Consider the following 25,628-nt stretch of genomic DNA (forward strand, 5'->3'; position numbering starts at 1 on the left):
TCAGGAAGACAAAGACTCAGTTAGACTCTGCTAAACTCAGCTTGGCTAGAGTACCCAAAACTGGCAAACACTCTGGCGTAGAGGTAGTGGCAGTCAGCAGTTTAAGAGCCCTCAGATAGTGAGGCAACCATCCGCAGGTGTGTGGAAGGGCCAGCGAGAACCGGGCGCCACCTGGTGGTGGAGGGAGGAAACACAAACAACACAAACTGGATTCCTAACAAAAGGCTAACGTTTCCCATCTTACATGCATTGTTGCCAGGTTGGGATGTTTCCCATCTGGCAGTTTAGGATGACTGTCTATGGGTAAAAAATGTTTTTTATTTAGATTAATGGCCCAAGATCTTGGTGATTGTTGTTGTGTGATGCTTGAAGATAGATCGGGTAATCCACAATGTGTATTCGTATTGTGTTTCACATTTGAGACGCACAGGTTTGACTATGCTTCTATTTTTTTGTTTGTGGGGTGGGGTGTCCATAAGTGGGCCAGTGTAGATGGAAAAAAGCCCACTGCTCCCAAGGGGATGGGTTAAATGCAGAGAGTTCATTTCATTGCTCTGTACTTGTAACAGTGTAATGACAATAAAAAAAGCTGGGGAAAAAAACATATCCTATGCACCTTTTCCTCATTTATTCTTTTTTTCTATCTATTTGTTATGAATGCTGATGGCAGCCATTTGGATAAATAAAATAAAAAAACCTGTCAAAGGTAACTTTTGTAAAAATATATTTTTATAGGCTTTTCATAACTAACAGCATTTTCTGACAGTATAATGTTACAGAAGTTGTGAAAAAATTAAGCACCTCTGCATCTTCCCAGTAGTCATATATTAGAAATAACCAATCAGAGCAAAGGGGAATACCTTAGCCGTTTCAATCACGCTGGTGTATGTGCTTCTTTTACCCCTAAAAAACAGGTCATGTACTACCTGGCAAGCTCCTGCAGCTGTGCACCAATTTAAAGCTTATTGATGATGTTTCATCCCTACCAATGGATGTGCAGCCACTGTTTATCAGCTGTCATCTGTGGTTGACACTTTCTCAACAGGTTCTGCTATGTGAAAGAAGCTGTGGAGGGAAGAGTGTAGTAGAGCAGAGAGAAAGCAGGGTAAGGGGTGCTTGCTTGAAATTTCAAGCTAAGTCTACCTTTCTCAGAACTCCTTTTGAAGCTTTGAGAAGTAAACCATTTGATCTTCTAGCAGGGAAGTGGATCTAACAAAGAGAAAATATTTTGGTAAGGAGTTCAGGTATTTTCAAAATTCATGGACTTTGCTTTGGAGCCAATTGTGTGCCAGGAAGCCAACAAGTTTAGAAGAACTCTCCCAAATCTTCTAGAAAGAGTGCTCAAACTTCAAGCCAGAATGATGAAACCTGTGAAATGCAGAGTTGCAACTGGCTATTAGACATGTTACTAAATATTTACAATTTACTAAGAGAAAATCCACAAAAAGGAACTAATTCTGCCCAATAATCTTGCTTTAAATTTATTGAGATTATTTTTTGCATCAACATTCAAGATGAATTATTGAATAAATAAAACCCTCGAAATAATTACATTCATGCAGACAAAAGGATACAAACTTCCTACCTGTTATGTATCCAGTTTATAATTGAAATTTCCTCTTTTATTCATAGCCTACTCCCTGTTTTGTCTTTATGATTCTGAAAAACAGATTATGTCGTCTAACTTTCACTGCGTTTTACCATCAGATCATTCAAGTCTTCAGAGATTTTCATCCATGACAAAAGCTAATGTCACTGGTGTCTTTGTGAAGACTTCACAGAGACAGTTTCTTTGTGTTTCCAGTGTAGACAAACTGACTTCCTGTGTAAGTCATGATTGCATTGTTGCTCATAATACGATGAGATTGCCTCCAGCGGTAATGAATCCCTCAGCGTTATTGTTTACAAGCAATGGAAGTATTCCTGTAGTTTCCCGGCTTCAAAAAATGTTCAGGCAGCACATCTGTTTCTGGGTATGGAAGACAGTTTAATGGTTCTTTTTTTTGCTTTTTCTTTCTTACAATTTTCCTCTCAGAGAAACCTGGAAAAAAAAATCAAAGTATGAATTAAGAGGCCTGCAGTTTTAACATATGTAGAATAACATGTTTTCCGGCAGCTGGCCTGAAGACGATCTGGGATTTTTCAGTGATTTCTCTACAGAAAGCCCGCAGCATGACTGTCATCGCAACAATGCCTCACTCCATTGAGTACCATCAACATGCCAGCTGCCTGACCGCCAGTTTTTTTCTTTTTTTATTGTGACTCTTCAGACTGCCTCATGTGGCCCTCTCCAGGCTAAGGGCTTTGTTCCATCCGCACACTCCGAGCGTGGAGACCTCTCATGTCACTGTTCTTGGCTCAATGATTGTATATTTGAACAGAGAACTAACACTCCATGGTCATTCAGGGCTCTGCCAAATAGCAGGTTCGTCTCTAGCACCGGCTTCTCTTCCAGGGGGTATTATTGCCTGATGAGGTTGTTCCATGCCAACAAGAGCTATTACGAGTGGAAAGGTGTATCGATTGGTATGCTTAGTTTACAATGGGTGATGTGCATCAGTGTCCATCATCACAAGGCATGTTTTAGGACTAGAGAGAGAGGGCAGAAAAAAAGGAGGACCTCATGCTGTATCTGGGTCGTAATGGGAGTTATACACATAGGGCCTTGGGGGATGTGTTTGTGTATTGTGATAAAATGTAAAGATCGAGGATTTTGTCACTTTAGTGTTTGTTTTATTTACCTGTTAAGCCTTTATGCAATGAAGTGAACTCAGGAAGAAAAGTCTAAATGCTGGTCCGCAATTTCAGCTTTAATATAAACAGCCTTCAAAATTGTCAGATTTCACAGAATAAGATGTTTTAAATACTCCTTACAACATTAATGACATTCAACTAATGTCAACTAATTCTGCTACTAACATACGATACTTTTCGCTTGTTACCCATCATAAGGCAGATATTTGCTTAACTAACAAGATGATTAGAGAGGCTAATTTTGGAAAAAGCAGGAGAAATATCATTTTCATGTTACAACTTTGAACTATTTCAACAGTTTACATAACTAATGACCTACTGTCTTTAATACACTGGCGCAGTTTCCTCATCAAGTGTGCTTTATGAAAGCGGAAAGTAGAAGCCATAAGTCTCTCATGTTGAAACGGCATGTGGACCAAACCACTTTGTAAAAAAGGGGTGTCATGATATTTTAATGAGTAGGGGAACTCTTTTCAGGTATCTAACTTGGATCTTTTTCTTTTGTTTAATATTTAATATTGACATATTGGCGTATAAAAATGATTTTGTATTTACAATGATTAATGGGAGGGACATCTTTATGGAAGGGGGGACACATCCCTTATGTCCCACCAAGGATTTTCTACTATGGTTACATTTATGTTTATTTAGTGGTGTCAGAGCATTTTTGAAAATGATTTTTCCATTCATTAACACATCTTACAGAAATATGCACCTTACAAAACACACCCAATATCCAGCCTCTAAGGAGGATTTCAATATATTTTATTTGAGATAAAATATGCTTATTACAGAGCAACTGTCATACTCAGTGAGGATAATTCGATTCGCAGCAGCTAAGAAAAATTCTTGCATGCCGTTCTTTGTAGTTAAAACAATTTTCCTGCAGGCAGCACCACATGAGAAGAGACAAATAACGGAACAAAACTCTAACTGTTTATCTTTGAACTTGAAAGATGAGCATCACTGATGTTCATATGCAGCTTGGAGTTTTAATTGTGCCATGGCCTCTTCACTGCAAACTTCTCCTGAATGCTGCATTGTGGAAACTAACGCTTCAGTAATAGTTTTTTCAACGCTTAGAACTGCCAAGTCTAGATGCTGCTGCAAGGCCACAACTCACTGCTGTTATATGGTGATTTACCTAAACAGTCATTCCAGGGCTTTTTTTTTTTTTTTTGTAGATTCTTATTGTTCTGTTGAAATGTACAAAAGTTTATCCTTAATGAAAGCTATTGTGCTTCATTTTGAGCTCACATCCAGTTCTCTATGGAGGACTGACTCTGCCACATATAAAAATAAATACAGAAATAAATAAATTCTCAATAAATAAATAAGCATACAATTAATTGCCACCAAAAATACAATAAACAAATAAATGTAAGTAGAGATTAAATTAAACATTGAGACATAAATGTATATAACTCTTTAAATTAGCTACTTTATTTATTTGCCTTTGTAATATTTACCTCATTTATTTTTTTGTCCTTTATCATCTTCAACTTTATTTTTTAATTACGTATTAGAACTCAATTGCTGCCCATTGGTTGGTTAGCATTTTACTGCATCTGTCGAATCTATGTGGCTTTTCCCCACCATAAAGCATTTGCGTTTGCTTTATGCTAACCAACCAATAAGCAGCAGTTGAGTCCTTAAGACACGCCCCTCCTCATTTGCATAATGAGGCAGAAATGCGTACAGAAATGTAAAAAGGGCAGGCAGAAATACTGTATTTAAAACCCAAACAAGTAAACAATTTTCCTCTAACATTTTAAATCCTGGTGTGTCAACTTTGATAAATTTGAGGGTGGAAAAAAAGGGCGAAAGAAAAGTGCCTGTAACTGGCTATTTTTCATCCCACCTCTTTAGACTGAACCCTTTTCTACCCGGTTGTCCTAGTAATGTTAAGCCGGGCAGACACTGTACAATTTTGTTTGCCTTTTTTGAAACGATTTTTAAGTCAAGCGAGAATTTTTCTTTCAGTCTGATCGTGCGTCCTGCGTCGGCTAGTGTACAGGGGGTAATGAGGTGTGATCAGCCTCTCACAACCACCTTCCTATCAGGAATTGTGAGGTCAGGAAAAAACCAAACGTGTTTGAAATTCAGTTGGCCGTCGTGGGCAAATCGCTCAGTGCGCAAACAAGGATTCTTCTTCTTCCTCTCAGACAAAAACATGGGGGGTGCGAGTGAAATTGAGTTTTTTCTGTAAACGTCACAGATGTAGTAGCCATGTTTGCTTAGCCATGTCTTTGTCCAAATACGTCGTCCCCTTTTCTTTTTAGCGCTTTTCAGCACACGAAATTGCACAAATTGCCAAGGCAGCGTGTTTAACTGTAGTGAACTTCATATTCCTCTTCTACTCATTTTGCTTTCGGATAGACGAGTCCGACTAGCGCCATCTCACTGAGTCCGATATGGTTTTTAGACGTACAGTGTGGGCTAGTAGATCGCATTAAAGCGTCGGGTTCGCACAGTTTGAGAACAGAGATCGTGAGCTGTGAACTTTTAAACCCTGCGGTTTCTTCGTATGGTGTGAGCTTTAGCTGCGTGCAACGATTGAAAAAAAATCACACAGCGTATGCCTGGCTTTAGGAAAGCATCCAATCGCAAAAGGCATTTAAGTCATTAACTGGTAATTTTGTAAACACAATGCTGATAAGAAAAACAATATTGAAAGTATGTCTGTTATGATCAAGATTAAACTAACGTTAGCTTAGCTCATAGAAACTTTCCAATTTAGCATTGATAATCATTCTAAAGCATATGGCTACTGCTGTCAGAATTTATTCATGACTGTACTAAATTAAGCTATTTGATGACTTCACTGCATCAATTTTGAATTCTTTAAAAAAAAGGGATCAGCTTAAAGATGTTTTGGTAAGGTTACTAGCCACCGCCAAGAAGAAAATAGTACTTTCTCAAGAGGTGGGATTTCCCTATAAAGTAGCCAATCAAAGCTAGTTTACTTTCACCATTGGGTTCCATGCTCAAAGTGACTAAATTTTGCCCGGGCCTGTAAAAACAGCTCCACATGGAAGAGAAGAGAATCTACAGGTGTAGGTACCAGATCTGCTCAGGTGGTCAGATCTGCTCGGGGGCCCTGCTCCTTCTTATGACGTCAATATATGGCAACTCCACTTGGACAAACTGTATTGCAGCTGTTTCTTAAGAATTAGATCTCTTTTGGATTCTCAACATATTATTACCTATACAGGTGCTGGTCATAAAATTAGAATATCATGAAAAAGTAGATTGATTTCAGTAATTCCATTTAAAGAGTGAAACTTGTATATTATATTCATACATTACATACAAACTCATATATTTCAGATGTTTATTTTGTTTAATTTTGATGATTACAAATGACAACAAATGAAAATCTCAAATTCATCATATCAGAAAATTAGAATATTACTGAAGACCAATAAAAACAAAGGATTTATAGAAATGTTGGCCAACTGAAAAGTATGAACATGAAAAGTATGAGCATGTACAGCACTCAGTATTTAGTTGGGCCTCCTTTGGCCTGTATTACTGCAGCAATGCGGCGTGGCATGGAGTCGATCAGTCTGTGGCACTGCTCAGGTGTTATGATAGCCCAGGTTGCTCTAATAGTGGCTTTTAGCTCTTCTGAATTGTTGGGTCTGGTGTATTGCATCTTCTTCTTCACAATACCCCATAGATTTTCTATGGGGTTAAGGTCAGGAGAGTTTGCTGGCCAATTAAGAACAGGGATACCATGGTCCTTCAACCAGGTACTGGTAGCTTTGGCACTGTGTGCAGGTGCCAAGTCCTGTTGGAAAATGAAATCTGCATCTCCAAAAAGTTGGTCAGCTGCAGGAAGCATGAAGTGCTCTAAAACTTCCTGGTATGTGGCTGCGTTGACCCTGGACCTCAGAAAACACAATGGACCAACACCAGCAGATGACATGGCACCCCAAACCATCACTGACTGTGGAAACTTTACACTGGACTTCAAGCAACGTGGATGAAGTGCCTCTCTTCTTTTCCTCCAGACTCTGGGACCTTGATTTCCAAAGGAAATGCAAAATTTACTTTCATCAGAGAACATGACTTTGGACCACTCACCAGCAGTCCAGTCCTGTTTCTCTTTAGCCCAGGCAAGACGCTTCTGACGCTGTCTGTGGTTCAAGAGTGGCTTGACACAAGGAATGCGACAGCAGAAACCCATGTCTTTCATACGTCTGTGTGTGGTGGTTCTTGAAGCACTCACTCCAGCTGCAGTCCACTCTTTGTGAATCTCCCCCACATTTTTGAATGGGTTTTGTTTCACAATCCTCTCCAGGGTGCGGTTATCTCTCTTGCTTGTACACTTTTTTCGACCACATCTTTTCCTTCCCTTCGCCTCTCTATTAATGTGCTTGGACACTGAGCTCTGTGAACAGCCAGCCTCTTTAGCGATGACCTTTTGTGTCTTGCCCTCCTTGTGCAAGGTGTCGATGGTCGTCTTTTGGACAACTGTCAAGTCAGCAGTCTTCCCCATGATTGTGTAGCCTATAGAACTAGACTGAAAGACCATTTAAAGGCTTTTGCAGGTGGTTTGAGTTAATTAGCTGATTAGAGTGTGGCACCAGGGGCCATCAATTTTGAACCTTTTCACAATATTCTAATTTTCTGATATGATGAATTTGAGATTTTCATTTGTTGTCATTTGTAATCATCAAAATTAAACAAAATAAACATCTGAAATATATGAGTTTGTATGTAATGTATGAATATAATATACAAGTTTCACTTTTTAAATGGAATTACTGAAATCAATCTACTTTTTCATGATATTCTAATTTTATGACCAGCACCTGTATTTTCTATTATTTTACATTTTATTGGTGATCTAAAGTAGCCAAAAGTAGAAAACAATCATTGTCAGTCTTGAAGGAAATTACTGCATTCTAAGACTGAGCTCTTCCATTTAACAAGGTGACAAAAAAAGTCTCAGCTTATTTTTATTCTTTTTATTAAGATCTGAGGGCATAAAAGGACAAATGGGACATCTTAATAAATTACTTTCGTAGATATTTTATACAATAAAAAAGTTATTCTACGTAGAAAACGAAATGTTGTTGTGGACACAAATTTAAAAGTAGTGTAGCTTATTTTTGGCTAACTGACCGAGCTAAAAGAGGCTAACCTGTTAGCTACTGAGCAGCTAGCCACAGTGCTACCCAGCTCTACCCCTTTATATCATGGTTTTGCAGTTACTTTGTTTGTTTTTTCAGTTTTTTTTATCGATGAGGTGCTACAGATGCTCGTGTCAACGTTCAGCCAACCATGTAGTGTAACTTGGCATGTTCAGGGCCTGACCAGATCTGGTACCTACACCGGATCAGAAAGCAAGCCATGACAGCAATGAAGGAGCAAGCGCTCATGATTGGGATCTATTGGGGCGCTCAGGGTATTGAAGCTTATCCCATAAAACATTTAAAATGCATGAGATTAGTTTACATGCATGTGTTTGAAGCAGATTTCCAGTACTTATTACACTTGTGCTCTTTTGGCAGAAATCTGACTTCATTTTTAAACCAGAAAAAGTGACTTGAAAACATACAACAGTTGTTTCACCCTGCATATCTCAACATGTTTTATATTTTATCCTCACTATGCGCTCTATAAAAAAAAAAAAATAAAATAAATAAACATTTTATGTATAGAATACTCTTTACAAAAACTGGACACCGGTAGCATCACTAATGTCCGGATTCCAGGCTCATTTTCTGCCTGTCATGACATCTATTGCTGAAACACAAGCTTGACTAATGACAGAAGATTTAACAAGGCTCTGTCAACACTGGCCTCTGTCTCTAGGAGAGAGGAGACACAACAAACAGTAACAAGCAATCAGAATCAAAGATGGAGGAATGTCGCTGTTGTGAAATTTACCCAGCAGAAAGTGCACAGAGGAGTGGGAGCGGTTTTCATTTTTTTTTCTCCCTTCCAGCAGTAGCTACTGTATGTGTAAAGCCTGCAAATGAAAAGCAGCTTCTGTCATAGACACTGACATATAGAAGTGTTGTGTCGCATTTATTTAATCCAAACTGTATCAGTGGTGTCTGAGCTCTGTCACATATATTCTGCTGTTTGACATTTGAATGTAAAGATCAGCATAAATTAGTGCCTTTGCACAACAAACCGGTGATTAGAAAAGAACCCTGCTGCTCACCTGGAACACACCTCTGATGCATAACAGACAGTGGAACTGGAGTGGCTATAAACACTAATACTTGGAGATACTCAGTGCTTTAGATTTTCTACATCAGGCCAGCAGCAAAACAATTTCCTTTCTGTTTTTATCCAACAAAGCCAGGTTTCTGATGGCTCTTTCTGAAGCATTGTACAAATATTATAATAACCTAATCATGAGAATTACTGAAAAAGGTTCTAATGTCTATGGTTGTAATTAGAGGATGCAAAGCATTAAGATGCATTATTAATGGAAGAATTACAATCACATCCTGAGGTCAGCCAGGATTCACAGCTTTACTTGCCTCCGTCTCTCTTGCAGTCATTTAGTTTGTGTTGTCGTTCTAACTCAGTCTTTAATTTGGAAATATCCATAAAGCTCTCAAATTAGCCAGAGCAGCGTGTGCTAATTATGTCCTGAGTCTGAATCTTATTTTGACCTCAGTTTCTTGTCAGATGACATTTATTAACTAGAATTCTATTTAAGGACTGAAGAAAAGTTTTCAATAATCAATGAAAATTAAACTTAAAAAAGAGATTTTATTTTTTATTTGAACCTTAACTAAAAGGAAAATGAGAACATATCAAACTGTAATTCCAGTTTAGATGGAATGTTGAATGCAATTTGAAATTAATGCAATTTTTATTTTAATTCCCCTTCTATCTCTCTGTAATCTAAAGCAGGAGTTCACAAGGTGTGGTTGTGACCCCATGGAGGGTGGGGAACCAAATGAGAGGTCACAAGTTGCTTTTTACAATCTTTGTGATGTGATCCCTGAGGTATGCATAGGACCAAAATGTATAATAAAATATTTAAGTGTAAAAGTTTGATGAATTCTATATGCAATAAGTAGAAGTAAAATGTATTTATTCATTAAATTAATAAATGATTAAAATATTTAGTATATAATAAAATTTTAACATGCACTATTAGATGATGAAATATGGTTAAAATTACTATTTAAATGATTAAATGTAATTAAAATTACATTTATTATGAAAACAAAATCCTATTTCTTCAATTCATCTTTATAAATAGATAAACATAATTACATAGAGGGAAGTAGGCCTAATTGTATGTGTTTTAAGGGGCTGCCAAAGTCAGCGTTTGATTGGTTTATCATGACCTTCCCTAGAAACGTCAGAAAAAGAGACACAGAACTAGCAGGAAAAAGTCTGGTTTAGACAGAATGAATCCTGATTTAAATTCTTGACTAATACACCAAGTCCTTGCTTGTCTGATTGAACGATTTAAGGAGATAGATGAACTATTCATCATTTAGCTTTTCAGATTATGCTATATTAATTATAACATGAAGAATACATTCCAGGTAAATTTGTTGACAAAATGCAAACTAAGAGTTGCCTAATCTAACCTGACTCCACCAGATGGATTTGCTCCGCATATTCATCTGGAAACCTTCCGTTGAAGTAATTTTGTGAAGGGGCGAAAATACTGGTTAGCTGATTGGCCTGTGTTGGTGATAGACGGGCCAAATAAACCATCAGATCAACGAAGCATATGACGTACTAACAGAGCGACGACGAAAACACAACCACAAGCCAGGCTACTCTTGCCGAAACCAGTCGGGAGAAGAGCAAAAACATCTTTTCCTCTGAGAAAAGCCTCCAGAGCAGTGTTTTGCTCTTCTTTCAGTGAAGAAATACTCTGTAATTCCGATAAAACTTGCTTAATAGCCACGCTAACGCTAGTTTCATCGGCTAAAGCCGCCATGTTCTTTAGACTGAACAGTCGCGCTTCTCGTTGCGTCACACCTCAACCCGCCTCAAAGCCAACGCTGATTGGACGTTCGTTTGGTGAACGGCTCCAAATTTTCTTTAACTGAGAGTCTCCAGACTGATTTGCGAGTGAAACCTTGAAAGCTCACGAGATCAGGATGGTCTCACGAGGCTATGCCTAATCTGGATCATATTTGAAATATTTATTTATTATTCAAAGTGTGTTTTTCTTTAAAAAATGGCTAAAACGGAGGCCACAACCATTCATCTGCTCTTTAAGATATTAGCTTAAACAATACATACTGTCAGGGTATTGCCCTCTGTTTAAGTTTGTTTTTAGTTTCTTTGATATTCTGTGTCTTTGTAGTTGTTTTCTGTCAGTTTGGTATTTTCTAGTTACTCTCTGTTGCCCCCTTGTGCCTGTTCCTTTCCCATTGGCTCCCTTCCAGTTAGTTCTATTCACACCTGCACCATATCAGCTCATTAGCCCATCCTTTGTTCTGTTCCCCTCACAAACATCACCTCTGCAGTTCCTGCTTGCTGGTTTCATGTTGTTTTGTTGCTTCCTCCTCTTGTTGTTGCTCACGTAAGTTTTTCCCTGACGTTCATTTGATTTTTTAGTTTTCGGTGGTGATGGTGAGATGAAGCCTAATGAGGCATTGAACCGTTTGGCCAAATTGTTTCCCCACATTTCATGAAGCCCCATGTGAACATGTCACCAACTGGTGGAGTGCAGAACTACAGTTAGTAATCAAGTCTGTGATTCTTTTTTTTGCAATTGTTTTTCTTTTCCCATTTAAGTTCTTTTTAAATTGTTAATGATTTGTGTGTGTAAAAAAATCTTTTGTACTTTTTTTGTGTGTAAATTAGCTTAGCAAAGAAAAATCATTTAAGGTACACAGTTTTACTGCAATTTTAGTAAAAATAAGCTGACACAGACAGTGAAAGTGCATGTCCAAATTGGACAATGATGAGCAATATAAAAGGTGAGTCATTTTTATTAAAACATAATAGTTTTTCCTTGGTTTTTGGTTTTAATCTGGGTGGAAGTTATGTGTTTAACCAATATTAGTTTAGTTTAACCTTTTGGCTAAACCAACCAATCTGATTTGGCAGCATTTTTACCCAATCTATATTTTTACTAGGGATAAAAAATACAAATTAGTCACATTAGCCAAAATACTTGTTAAATATATATGCAACTTTTAAAAAATATATACGCAACTTTTAAAAGGTTAAGGCAGATCTCGAACCACCAACCTCATAGAAGTCAATGCCTTACAGCTGACATCACTAATAATGGTACAACAATACTATTTAACACTTAAGTCACAACTGTATCCCGCGGTTTGCTCAGATTTTGATCATTACATTGTTTGATCTACCTAAAACACTTTAAACCAAACTAGATGTTGTTTTTCCAACCAATCTATTTTTAGAATCTATTAAAACTCTATACAACTGTACGCAACTATCCTACAAACTCCCACATCTTTACTGAATACTGAGGCTATTTAAATGCCTGCCCAAGTTCTTGGGCTTTCTGAACCACTTCCTGAAGCGGTCAGGTGGTATCAGGGTAGCGAGGCTTTTGACGTCATCAATTTTGGCCCCTCCCCTAAATAAATGAAGCCTCGACACACGCTTCGTGGAAACGCTCCCTCCATTACAGACACACGCCTTGAAGTTGCAGCTCATCTCATAACATCACTAGTGTTCAGTATTTTTGTATTTTCCTGGATTTTTGCCTCAGTTGCCTGTGAATCGTGAATTAAATCAGCAAAACTCATCTCTGCCTACTCATCTGTGCATCTGGGTCCTCAAAAACCTCCACCCAACCTTGAAACATACAAGTCTTAAATGTTACCAGCTTCCTATGGAAGCCTTAAGGGTATTGGCTATTTGGCTAGCCTGTTTAAATTATTTTAAGTATCATTTTTTGCACATTGGTGCGATGGCTATAAAGAAAAGAATTGTGTGTTTTAACTTTGGTGTATTGGGTGAATGTTAAGCGTATGTTCTGGTTTTCTCCTGCAATCAGAAGACATTGTAGGTTAGCCTCTGACTCTAAATTGCCTGTGTAAGTGTGCTGTGTTGTCTGTCTCTCTGTGTTAGCTGTGTGATAGACCAGCAACCTGTATGTACCTTCAGCCTCAACAACCCAAAACAGAGTGGCTGCATCAGATGGATGATGCTTTAAAAATACCCTTCCTCTTTCCCGTTTTATCTCAGAAGTGAATGACATGCTTCTGTCCCAATATGTTCTGCTTTTACCTCAACAAAGACATTTCCATCTCCTGTCAGCTGGAATTTGTCTGAATGTACACCATTTTACTTTCCAAATGGATTCATGTACATAGGGGTGGCTTCTTGTAAGCAATCATTTCAGGTAGACAAATAGCCCTGAGCTGAGTGTCTCATGCTCATATGACTGTGATTTGATTCGGAATGTCATTTGAGATTCATAACACAGCCTGAATTGGATCATGTCCCAGCACCATGCCCTGAGAGTCCGCCCGCCCGCACTCAAACAAACATTCAACTTAAAGAAGAAATACATAAAAATAATGCAGTTGCTCACATACATCATGTTCTGCTAAAGATGTGTGGGACCTGTTGGGGCATAATATGAAACCACCTGAGACAGCCCTCTTTAGCATCCAACATCATTGAAGCACAGCTAAAAGAAAAGAAATGTACTTCAGTTTATTTAACTAGAAAAAATGCCAAATTAAATAGCAGATCTTAGTATATAAATATCTAATTATGTGCTGTAAGAAATAAAATAAAAAAGAACTTTCATATATGTTAATGTTTAAATGCATTATGCAATTCATAAGTACAAATACAGTATTAGGTTAGGAAAGCACATTTAATTTTTCAGTACTGATTTTATTTTTTTCAGAACTGTAGATTATCAGTTCATCCTGAATATCTATTATCAGTAAGCTTTACCAGTCATTGGAAATTATGGCCACAGTTGTTGATATGATTATTTTTAGGGGCAAAACTATAATGTATGTATTTAACTCAATGAGAAACATTTTAATGTGTTTAAAACATTTTGTATAATTAATTTTAATTCTATATATATTTTTGGCACCTTTTGGCCAAACATGCATAGTCAGCAATAGCTTTTTTGTTATGACCTGTTAGCATGTTTAATAAAAGGTTTGATACAGGAATGTCCTGATATACCTTTTTAATTTCCGATGCAATATTGATATTGCAGCTTTAAGTATTGACTGATACTGATATTGGACCCTGGACGAGATCAGCAGGGCTTGTCATAGGTGTCCTTTTGCGGATGAAGCAAGCAGTGGTGGGGAACAGCACCACTTTGCCTATCCACTAAGGCAGGCTAAATTATAAACACATTTATTATTGTAGTTTTTCTTATATTGCTTCTGAAATACTAAATGAATAGAACTGTGACACTTCAATGCTAAAACTCCCATGAGTGCCACCCGCACACCCTGTTTGCTCCTTGGTCCGTTTATGACTAACATCACTTGTCCTTGTGAAGAACTGTGCACGTGGTAATGTCACGGCACATAACAAACTATGCTTTGTATTACTTTGTTCACAGCAAAGTAACACAGACACTGTTTAAAAAACTTCTAAATTTCGTTCAGGTAAACTCTAGCACCAATTCTCTTTAATCATAATTTCTTCACAGACACAAACTGTAGCAAGTGAAAATGCGGAGGAGACTAGCTACATTGGAAAAACAAAGAAAATGTACAATGGGCCGCTAACGCCCTTGAGAAATTTTGATATTCTGGCCAAGGAAGACAGAGGCTTTGAGAGAGCTTTTAAGGAAGCCATCTTTGTTAACCTGGAAAAAACGATCTCTCAACAGAGAAGGTGTTCTTAGACATGACCTTTTACCTATTTACAGAGCACTTATAGGAACAATATGTTAGGTTTATTCTTTATACATCATGTGCATTTTTACTTTATTAGCCAGATTAGAGAGAGTAGATGGCCTTCCTTCACATTGTGGATGTCACTGTGTGCACGGAGGTCATCTAATCAGGACAGCCTTCGTGCCTTTAAAAATACACAGGATATGGGCACATCTTGGAGTGGATGTGGCGTTGGATGTTGGAGTTTGCCCTGACATCGAAGGGTTAACGGTTCAAGCCCCGGCTCTGACTTTCTTTGTCGTTGTGTCCTTGGGCAAGACTCTTCGCCTGCATTGTCTACTGATGGTGGTCAGAGGGTCCGGTGGCGCCAGTGTACGGCAGCCCCGCTTCTGTCAGTGAGCCCCAGGGCAGCTGTGGCTACAATGTAGCTTGCCACCATCAGTGTGTGTGTGAATGGGTGAATGAATGTAGTGTAAAGCGCTTTGGTCAAGTCTCCTGAAAAAGGGCGCTATATAAGTACATGCCATTTACCAAATATTTCAATTGTTTCTTTGTCAGGCTGATTTCTGATATAAATATCAACTCAGCATATCCCTAATATGAAAGCAGACCCTGAATGAGTCTAAGGTAGGATCTGCACTGATTAACTTCTTGTTGACTTTTTGTGTTTCAGATTTTGATGACCGGGACACGGACCTGTTCTTGTGCGACACCAATACCTGCAAGTTTGATGGGGAGTGCCTAAGAATTGGGAATATGGTGACGTGCATTTGTGACTTTAAGGTAAGGGGTTTTCATTTAGCTAAATATGCTTGCTTTGTCATTTTGTTGATGCCAAGATTGTTCCAAGGGTTCCCTTAATTTTTACCCATTAGTTAAATTGTGGTCAGTTTGGTCCAACGAGAAGATCTCGACATAATCCCAGACATTTTAGATATTAAAATTGTTGCATAACAAGTTCTGGTCTGGCAAAAAATGATCTCTCTTCTTAAATGTTATAAACTATTTTTATATCTCACTTGAATCAGTAATATGCATTGTTAGTTATTAGTTTTCTGGCAGATGGTGATTGCTGTGCTCCATTAGGATGTTCTTACATCACCTGTTCTGTGTAACATATGTGGGCTGATAACAGACTGTTTCTATTGGTTATGTATCATGATATAACTTGTTTGTATCAGTTGATATAGATAATTATTGATTAGTGTTCAATTCAGTTTATTTATATAGTGCCAATTCACAACACATGTCATCTCAAGGCACTTCACAATTTACCAGACCATCCAGTTAAATTGATTCAAAGTTTTCTATTGAAGGAAAACTAGTTGATTGCCTCAACTCATTGACTTGAAGGCAGTCCCTCACACTAAGCATGCTTGTAGCGACAGTGGAGAGGAAAAACCCCCTTTTAATAGGAAGAAACCTCCAGCAGAACCAGGCTCAGTGTGAGCGGCCATCTTGGGTTCAAGGAGGCAGAAGCAGACATAATTTAAATGACTACGCCTGATTAAAATAAAACTGCTGAACATTTAAGACTAGCTGCGTTTCTATATACAGTAAACTATTGCTGTTTTGTTTACCTATTTTAATAAGTGCAATGGGAAAATTCATAATTAAAATTTAACCCTAACCGTTACTTTATTTAAATATAGGGTTCGGGTAACCAACTTTGCTTAGTTTGGCTCTGAAGGGCTAGGAGACTATATCCTTTCCTCTGCCTATGTCTCCTGGAATATTATGTGGTTCTCCATCCGAGTTCAGTAGAATTATTGAAAATGTATCTGATTTATTTTCTATTTATGCTGATGAAATTTCTTATCATAATATATTTTGATCATAATTTATTGCCCAGCCTTAAAACAAATGATTTATATTTAGTCGAATGTGATGGATGCATGTATTAGGTATATGCAAATATTCCACCAGCTGGGCTGGTAGTTTGTTGGTGTTTTTTGATTTTTGAAATATGGGCCGGTCCTTGTCATTATTATTAATTATTATTCTTTATTTGCCCTGCTTGTTTTGATAATATGGATCAGTGTTTTATTTGGGTTGCAAAGACCAGCTGAAGCAAGTGCTTCTTACTCCTTCTGGGTCCTGTTTAGATCTGCTGATGGAGCCATTTTAGAGAAAAATGCACCATGCTTACATCAAAAAGAGAAAAAGTACAGATGGTAACACTGGACCCACTTGTTCTGAGACCTTCTGCTGGATCCAGCTTATTTCCTACTAAGCTACAGCAGATTGAAGGCTTGGTGTTAATCCAGCAGTTATTTTCACAAATTTTCTTTTTGCTCATAAAAGGAAACAAATCAGATAAAGAATAAACAAATTAATAAATGGTAAGAAACAGGAATTAAATGTCTTGCAGAATTGGTAGGATTGTAGTAAAGTACTTATTGGCTGTGGATCTACCTTTTCTGTCCAGGTGTACCGCTATAAGGGCGGGGCAAAATATCAGGATTTTAAGAACACATCTATATATTTATAAAAGATAAAAGAAAATACTTTATTATTTTTATTATTTTGCTTTATATAATACCTTTATTATTACAAATATCTTATTTTTCATTAATTTTCTAAAGTTGTTGGTTAAAAAAATGTGAGTGTGTGACTCCTGGGAAAAGTTTTGATTCAGAGATGCCTTTAGGAAAAGAAAAACACATTGAAATTATCATAAATTTTCATTTAAATTGATAAATTTCAATTTGACCATTTGGAAACTATGGGTTCTAGCTTCTGGAAATGTGGCATCTTTAATTCCTGGAACTTTATTTTACCTCATTAGTGCTGGAGCATTAATTGTGAAAATTGTGAGTATGGATTTTTGAAACACCTATTTTTTTTAGAGCTAAATAGGACTTACTGACCTTCTGCATAGAAATACATTGTTCTCTTGTCACCATGTTTAAAGTTATGGATGATTGGTGTGTGTTTTGTCTAAAAAAAAAAAAAAGAGAGTAGATAATTAGTTTGATTAAAGTCCCTGTCTGGAACAGACATTATTAGTCCCATGAGGTGGTCGTTTCATTTTATGAGTCCAGTTTATGGCTCCCTGTGGACCCGTCATGGTCTGCTCATTCATAAAGAACACTGTCACATACAAGACTATCAGCAGGAGCCTTTGAAATTCGGCTCTTCTCTATACAGTAATGAGTCATACTTAATTTTATAACCAACTTTTAGGAAAAAAAAAGGATGCAATTCAGTTAGCCAAGAGTTGATTCTGGTTTAAAATCTACAAGCTTCGCTGATTAAGAGTCTCAGATAAATAAAGCCACTGAGGTTTAAAGGCTTAGTACTCACCCCCATCCATCACTGTTATCAGAACGTCATCAGCGTGAGCGGCAGTAGGCACGCTGACACTCGATTGGCCGGCTTTTATCTCCATTTCTTACTTCCCTGAGAGCAAACGTTAACAGAGGCCCGCAGATAAATGACATTACAGCTTCATTCCTCTCCAGCAGATCTGCCACTGATACCGGTGTCATTTTGCTCCAAGGCGTTCTCAGGAAAGAGAAGATTACAGCCAAAATTTCTGACTTGACATCATAAGTCTGAGGTTAACCCCGCTGTTTGTTCTAGGTTTGTTCGTGTGGAGGTTCTCGGTGTCACCGTCTTTATTTCATCAGGCAGAGCAAACGTGACCTTCCTCACCGCTCAAGTGAAGCAATGCCCTGAAGCAATCGATCACTCTCGATCAGTGTCAGATAAATAAGTCGAGATTCTTCTCCTGTTGGCAGTTTATTCAAGCCTGTCAGAGAAGACATGGGAGTGGGATAAATTCTCATCCCAGATGGATTTCTTTTGTTCTGACCAAAGCTATGGATGTTTACACACATTCCTCCTTTTGCTCTCACACACACACATGCACACTCAAAATGCATGCAGGGGGCTCTGAAGAGGAAGTGAGTTTGATGTGGTTGAATCAATGGACACTATTCATTGCCAAAAAGCATTAGAGTTGCCACAAACTGACTCTTGAAGGAACCAGGACTTTCTCTCACTGCACTGATCCAACTGACTTCTTTGACCCATTTGTCTAAAAAGGATTTATTCGTTTATTTTTACCACGTCCCTCGATACCTGCAGTAATCGCATTGCATTTTCTTTTAATTCATCCCATAACATCTGTTGGGAAAAGCTTTAGTTTGGTGGTTTGGTTATGTTAATGTCGGGTCACATTGTTGATTCCCGAAGGGCTCGTCCACTCTAACAATATGTGCGCTCACGGAGCTGCGGAGCGCTTCAGCTGAAACCGACCACCACAGAATAAAGAGCACATTTTACTGCTCTGTGTGTTGATGCTTTGTAATATAATGTTAGAGCTCTGACTCATAAAGGATTCTTTGAACAACCCACTAACTACATAAAGTACTCCATTTTATTATGTTTTGACCTACATTGGAGAATATAATTCATGCAACAAAAATAGTTTAGAATATTTGGTTTAAATCAAGTTTATTAACTCTGTTTCTGCAGCAACATTGAAGGAAAACAAAAATATTTGCTTTTCTATGTTACAGTTATAATGAAGTTATCAAGTAATCGTTATGGATTTATAGCTTGTCATGCTAACCCTAGCTAAACAATGCTAGCTCAGCTTTACAGGAACAGATTCTGCATTTCCTTCAGACGTCTGTACATACATCACATCCTGCCTAACTACAGCTATTTAAACACATTAGAAAGTTCTCCGATTAGGATTGTTTTTAACTACTGTTGCACCGATACCAGTATTGGGCAGGGCCCAGATCCAGCACTAAAATGGTGGTATTGGCGAATACTAACAAATAGGGCACTGATACCATTTTGAGAGCCAAAAGTTTATTCAAACATTGTCACCCATTCCAGGTAGGCAATAAAAATGTCAAGAAACGCGGACAGATGGACCCGGTATCCAAGGAGAGACAGCCAGTAGGAAATTTCAAAAAATGTGTTAAATAAAACAAACTAAAGTGGGGCTGTGGCTCGCGGGCACTGCAGGATGGGGAGCGGGGCACCGCCCAATCTCAGACACTCTGGTTTAGCAGATCAGTCCATACCCCTTGAGAGGGCTGCAATCCAACCGATGGGCTGACAGCTGACGTGGCTCGCGTCACCCAGAGTGTCCCCAGTGCTGCAGCTCCGGAGGAGTTGCAGGAAGCCGATCCTGATCAGGGATTCAGATCAGGCAGGAACAGACAGAACAGGCTATAACAGAGCTCTGGGACAGGTTCAGAGTCTGACAGAGTTCTGAAGCATGACCAGACGGTCACGCATAGGAGCAGACAGGATCAGGTGCAGATGAGCAGGCTCAGTGGAAGAGGGTAGCCGAGACAGGACGTGGAACCGGAACTTGAAGCAGGACTTTAAACTGGTCTCCTCCCTGGAGCCAGGCTTACTTTATAAAAACTGAACCTCCCCACATATTGAGCCAAAAACCCAGAGAACTCCGCGGGGGAGGAACAGTGGATGATCAGGAGACGAGACAAACACAAAAACCCTCTTTCCAGGATCCAGGACATGAACCATGAACTAAAAGTGAACAGACAGACTAACAGAAAGACAAGTAATGATCTGGCACTGAATGTTCAGGCTGAAATGAATATAAACCAGAGGAAACAGGTGAGAGGAATAAATTATAATTGAGGCAGGGAGGAAAAACGGCAGGTGAAAGGAATAACCAATTAAGCAGGAGCAAACAGGCCAGATCATGACAAAAAAGTTCTACTGGATTAACTTTATCTTTTTCCTGCCTCAAAAGTAGGCAGCAGCTTTTACAAAGCCTTGATGGCAATTATTTTACATCCAAGTAGTATGCAGTTCATATATACACACACATCAATTTCAAACAGCTGGTATCGGTATCGGCCTATACTGAACAGCGAGGTATTGTATCCGGCCCAAAACATGGCATCGGTGCAACACTGTTTTTAACATTAAAAACACCTTTTGAGAGTTTCAGCCTGTAAGAGTTATTAAATATTATTTGCATTTACTCCATATCTGTATAAAAATTGGTTTTCTTCATTGTTTTGCAGTAATATGTTGATATTAAACTTCCTTTTTTCATTAGCTGTTATTTGATGATTACCATTAACAGAAATAAAAGTTTCAAATGGCTCGATTGCACCTGATTTTATATTGACTAATAAGGTTCAGTTTTGTTAGATTTTTTTAATGCAACATATCTTTATGTTTTGTATATTCTATATAGGGTTGCATTTGAGAGAGTCACCCTTGGCTAAGTGTTTGCAAAGGTATATTTAAAATAGAGATGTCCCGATCCAGGTTTTTGCACTTCCGATCCGATACCGATATTGTTTTTGGACTTCCGATCCGATACCGATACTGGCCGATACCAGCCTATCCGAGCATGTATTTAAGTTTAAGTTAAAGTATTTAGCCTTAGTTGTAAGACTCATGTTGAAAAGGGTTTTAGTACTCTTGATAACATCTAGCCAGCTAAATTAGGTGAGATTGAATAAAACACAATGATTGGTAACAACAAACTTACCTGTTTATTAAGAGATAAACACAAACTGGACAAAATTATGAATAGCAATCTGAAATTGCACAGTGAGCAGTAAAACCGTAAACAGTTAAAGGTGCAAGTATTACTGTAAGTTTTAATAAAAATGCAAAACAGGGAAACACTGGCGCAAAATAGTGGAATGGATCGTTTCAATCGGCGAAACTGGAAAATACGGACAGGATTTTTTTTTTTTAACTGGATCGGCAGTCTGGATCGGCATTTTACATGCTTTGCCGATACGCATTTTTTTGCCAATATCGGCGTCCCGATCCGATACGTGGATCGGATCGGGACAAGCCTAATTTAAAATGATTATACTATAGTCCAGTAATTCTTGTTAGTTATAATGTATTAGTTTCTTATTTTTTGATAAATGTGTTATTACGGTGTGTATGTATGTGTTTTTTTGTATTTCTCAAATTTATATTTTAAATAGATTTTGCTTTTGTTTCACATAAATTGCATCCTGCTTTTACATTGCAGTAGATGGAAAACACACTGGGTTGTTGATATAACTTGGTTTACAGAATTTGGATGATAAGCATATTGGATCTTGAGAATCAAATAGTATTTGTTTTATCTTTTTTGTTGTCCTATAATCAGATATAAAAAAATTCTCTGCATACATTTAATAGCTAAATAATTTGCAAAATTGTTAAAGGAAAGGGAGAAAAAAAACACTAAACAAAATTTTAAAAAGCACATCTCATGTGCATATGTAATTTAATAAAAAAAATGGTTTGTCTTAAATAGATAAAACAAGAATATTTCATGTCAATTTTTTAAGACAACAATCCACTTCATCAGTTTGCTAGATAGAAAAACAATTCTCTGTTTAAATTCTTTTATTTTGTTGTTGGAGGTTTTATTTTTTTCCAATTCACTTCAATTATTATTTTTTTATACCAGTAATAAAATACCTAAATCATAGATATACTTTGAATTAATAATTTATTTCTCAAAGTTAGACTTTTGGCTGAAGGGGGCATTTAAGTTTATTAATTTTAGATAAGTTTTTAATTTAAAGTTCCCTCTGATGTGTATGAAATGATAACATTAATAAAACTTTTAACAGGAAGAAACTTCCAGCAGAACCAGGCTCAGTTTGCACGGTTAATAAATCATTCAAATTTCCCTTGATTTTCAAGTTTCAAGTAAAAAAAAAAAAAAAAGAAAAGTCAGCATAAAACCCGTAAATTTAACACAGAAGCTTTTCAATCTAAAATATATGAAAGCTATTTGATTAAAAAAGAGAGTATTAGTATAACCTTATTATCACTCCATGAAATAAAAGCACAGGTTTCCACTGTAATATAAGACTAAAGTCTTTGGACGTATAAGATCCAGTGTATAGTATGTTACATGGTGTTATGTAACTCCAGTTTACACCAGTGGTCTGAAACTCCAGTCCTTAAGGACCACTGTCTTTTAATTTTTATGCTTGGTTCACACAGCAGCCTGAGGTGACCCAAATCCAATTTTTTGCCCATATGTGACTTGTATCTGATCTTTTCATGACAGTTTGGAAAAACACAGACCCTTTTTTTTTTTCAAATGCAATGCAGGCCACTTAGCTATGTGCTTCAAAATCCACCTGTTCCTCAACAGCCAGGTCGCATTAATCCTTTTTGTGCGACATTAATAATCAACAAAGGCCAATGTCCTGCGTCTTGTTATGCAAAGAGTGGACAGAAAAATAACAACCTTTGCGGATGATAATGCGGTTGCATTCTTCATTTTTTTGATCTTCTTGAAAATATTGCATTGCTAATGTCCTGGGTCTGGTTGGAAAATAAATGAAACATTTAACCCTTTAAAGCCTGATCCAAGAATAAAACAAAACAGAAAATTACCTTTTTTTTGGTTTGAATTTCTTCTTTGCCCTTATAACAAAATATGTAAAAAGAAAAAACAGAAATACATTTTTGATATTAATAATTTATTACTATGTGATAAGTCAAGGTAATTTTTTGTGTTGTCTTCTACTGGCTGTTATCAGGTATATCTGATTGTGTACAATAGGATTTTGAGCAAAGTTTTTACCATTAAAATATGCAAAAGGTGTCAGACGCAAAACATTTCAGAAACCGTATGTATCAAATACGATACATTTGGCATTATAGGGTTAAAGATGCGATGCAGCACTACTAGCCATGTTTACTTACGTAAACACAGAGCATGCTCACTACTGGTGATGTCATTGCGTCCTCTGTTGCGCATGTGGGACAAGTGTTGAGCAATCCAGTTTACAAGGGAGATCAACAGGCTGCATGTCTTTGGAAATGGGAGGGACCGATGCAGAACAATCAGATTTCATAAAAAAATAGTAATTGGGCATTAAGGCCTGTAGCTTGAACGTAGCCTTATCCATGACCTCGTTAGTAGAACTCTGCAGAGCTCCACTGTTGCTACTCAACTAGTTTAGCCATTTCCTTGAGGTATTTCAGAGCAAGGGGCGTATTTAAAAGTGGCCCAAATGGATTTGTCCTGATTTTGGCGCTGATGGCCGGTTTGAAGCTCATTTCCTTCACCTGTCTAGCTCTGCCCTGTTCCTCATCAGATCCACTTGTTCCAGTTTCCTATTTAAGCTGACTGTTTCCCAGCCATCAGTGCCAGATTATTCTTGAGCCTTCAGATTTTAGAGATTTTTGTTTCTGCCTTTGGACCTTTGAGCCTGCCTCCCCCTGTCTGATTAGTTTCCCTGCCTGTCTTCAGTCACCTGTCAGACTCTTTTGTGGATTGCACCTGGACCTGCCTCATACTTTTCCCTTTGGATTATCATGTCTGCCTTCGTTAGCATGAATCCGATCCCCTGTCAGCTCTGTAGCCTTCCGCGTCTGGAACTCTCTGGCAATGTACGCTGCTTCTGTTCATTTAACCGGCTGGAATCATCCTTCTTTGAGCATAGGACTGAACTGTCAAACCATGCTAGTGACTCGCGCGTGCATAATCATTCCCTGTAAGATTATCGTAGTCACTAGCCTTGGCTTCTCGTCGATAGACGTTCCGGCTTCAGAGGCTCAAGGTGCTGCAGCCGCTGCCACTGCTTTTCTGTTATCGTTTTGAATAAATGATTAAGTTATCAACTGTCGACCTGCCTGAATCCTGGGTCCTACCTTCTGAGTCATTATAAGATATGAGTTTGGGACCACTTATGTTTTGCTAGACAATGATACAGAACTCATCATTTTATATATTAGAATGTTTCATGAGTTTCATAGGTTACATTTACTTTTCATGTGGTTTTTCGTACTGCTATTTAAATACCTTGCCTTCAGGTTTCTGTCTGAGCAGTTCACAGCCTCAAGCACCTGCTTGAGTAGAAAAAGAAGCTGGAAGTCACAGAAGAGCATTGTTTACAGAGGTAACATGCAGTGATGGGACTAAGGGCATTGAAAGTAACAGCGTTACTAACGCCGTTACCTTGTTTTGGTAACGAGTAATCTAACTAATTACTTTGACTGTAACTATAACGCAGTTACCATTGCAGACACCCCGTTACTGCGCGTTACTCAGGTCGAACAATGAACCTTTTTTCATGATAGGACTCGTGCGCGCCTCGTCATGAGAGAGGGGAGGATGAGAATGGCTGATGTATAGTGAGATTCCGTCTGTCAGTTGGGTAGGTGGGTGTTTCCGCTGGCGGGTGTTAACGTACAGCACACACAGAGAGATGGAGAGTGAGGATGACTCCAGCACCAAAACAGCGTTTTCCTGATGGAAATACCGGTGTTATTCACTGCGCAAGCAACGCGCATGCTCGCTAAAGGCGCGCAACAGTCAGCTGGCTTTTGAAACACACAGCGAGAAGGTGGGGGCTGGGTGGTGAGGGTTACGAGGGCGAGAAACGCAAAAGTAACGCAATTGTTACTTTTACTAGTAACTACTTACTTTTATTGTGGAGTAACTCAGTTAGTAACTCAGTTACTTTTTGGGTGGGAGAAGTAACTAGTAACTATAACTAATTACTTTTTCAAAGTAACGTGCCCAACACTGGTAACATGTGACTAATAGCTAAAAAAGCTTAATTAAAAAAAAATATTAGTGCATGCAAGTGTTAATCTGATGAGCAATGGGAGCACATAATAAAAAGATTACAACATAATAAGAGAAAGGAAAAGGAGACAAAGGAAGGTAATCAAAAAGAGAGCATAGCTATTAACTATGACCACAGTGACTGATTATGCTTTAGGAAAGACTTTGTTGATGTATAGTTGGAACCCAGACAATTACGGAAAGTTGGATAAAACACAACAGGACTGTTCAGATTGCTTACTCTTTGGAAACTAACAGATTCGTATTTGATTTAATACCACATAGAAAAGTTGATCAAATCTTTCCTCAGGTGAATTGATGGGAACTGCCATATTAAAGTCAGATATGGGAGATATAGAGACAAAAAGATTGGATTAAAGTCCCATTTGCCTGCTGTTTGAACACAGCCATATTATGTTTTGTCATGTTAAATTACAATATCCTACATTATGTTTTTATCTGTTGCATTTTGCTAAGATATGTAGATGAAGCAGAGAAGCTGCTCCCTTCAG

At 38.0% G+C, this 25,628-nt stretch overlaps 1 protein-coding gene across 1 annotated transcript in view; it reads left to right on the forward strand.

The window, feature by feature from the left end:
• The window catches only part of tmeff2a (transmembrane protein with EGF-like and two follistatin-like domains 2a), a 259,245-nt gene that overhangs the window by 15,513 nt on the left and 218,104 nt on the right, over positions 1–25,628 (forward strand). The window contains exon 2 of the mRNA XM_038282916.1: positions 15,238–15,347. Coding sequence (XP_038138844.1) covers positions 15,238–15,347 — 110 coding nt within the window. The remainder of the gene's footprint in view (positions 1–15,237; positions 15,348–25,628) is intronic.

The sequence above is a fragment of the Cyprinodon tularosa genome, unplaced genomic scaffold (genome assembly GCF_016077235.1).
Source record: "Cyprinodon tularosa strain WSP-4 unplaced genomic scaffold, ASM1607723v1 ctg189, whole genome shotgun sequence".
Classification (NCBI taxonomy): domain Eukaryota; kingdom Metazoa; phylum Chordata; class Actinopteri; order Cyprinodontiformes; family Cyprinodontidae; genus Cyprinodon; species Cyprinodon tularosa.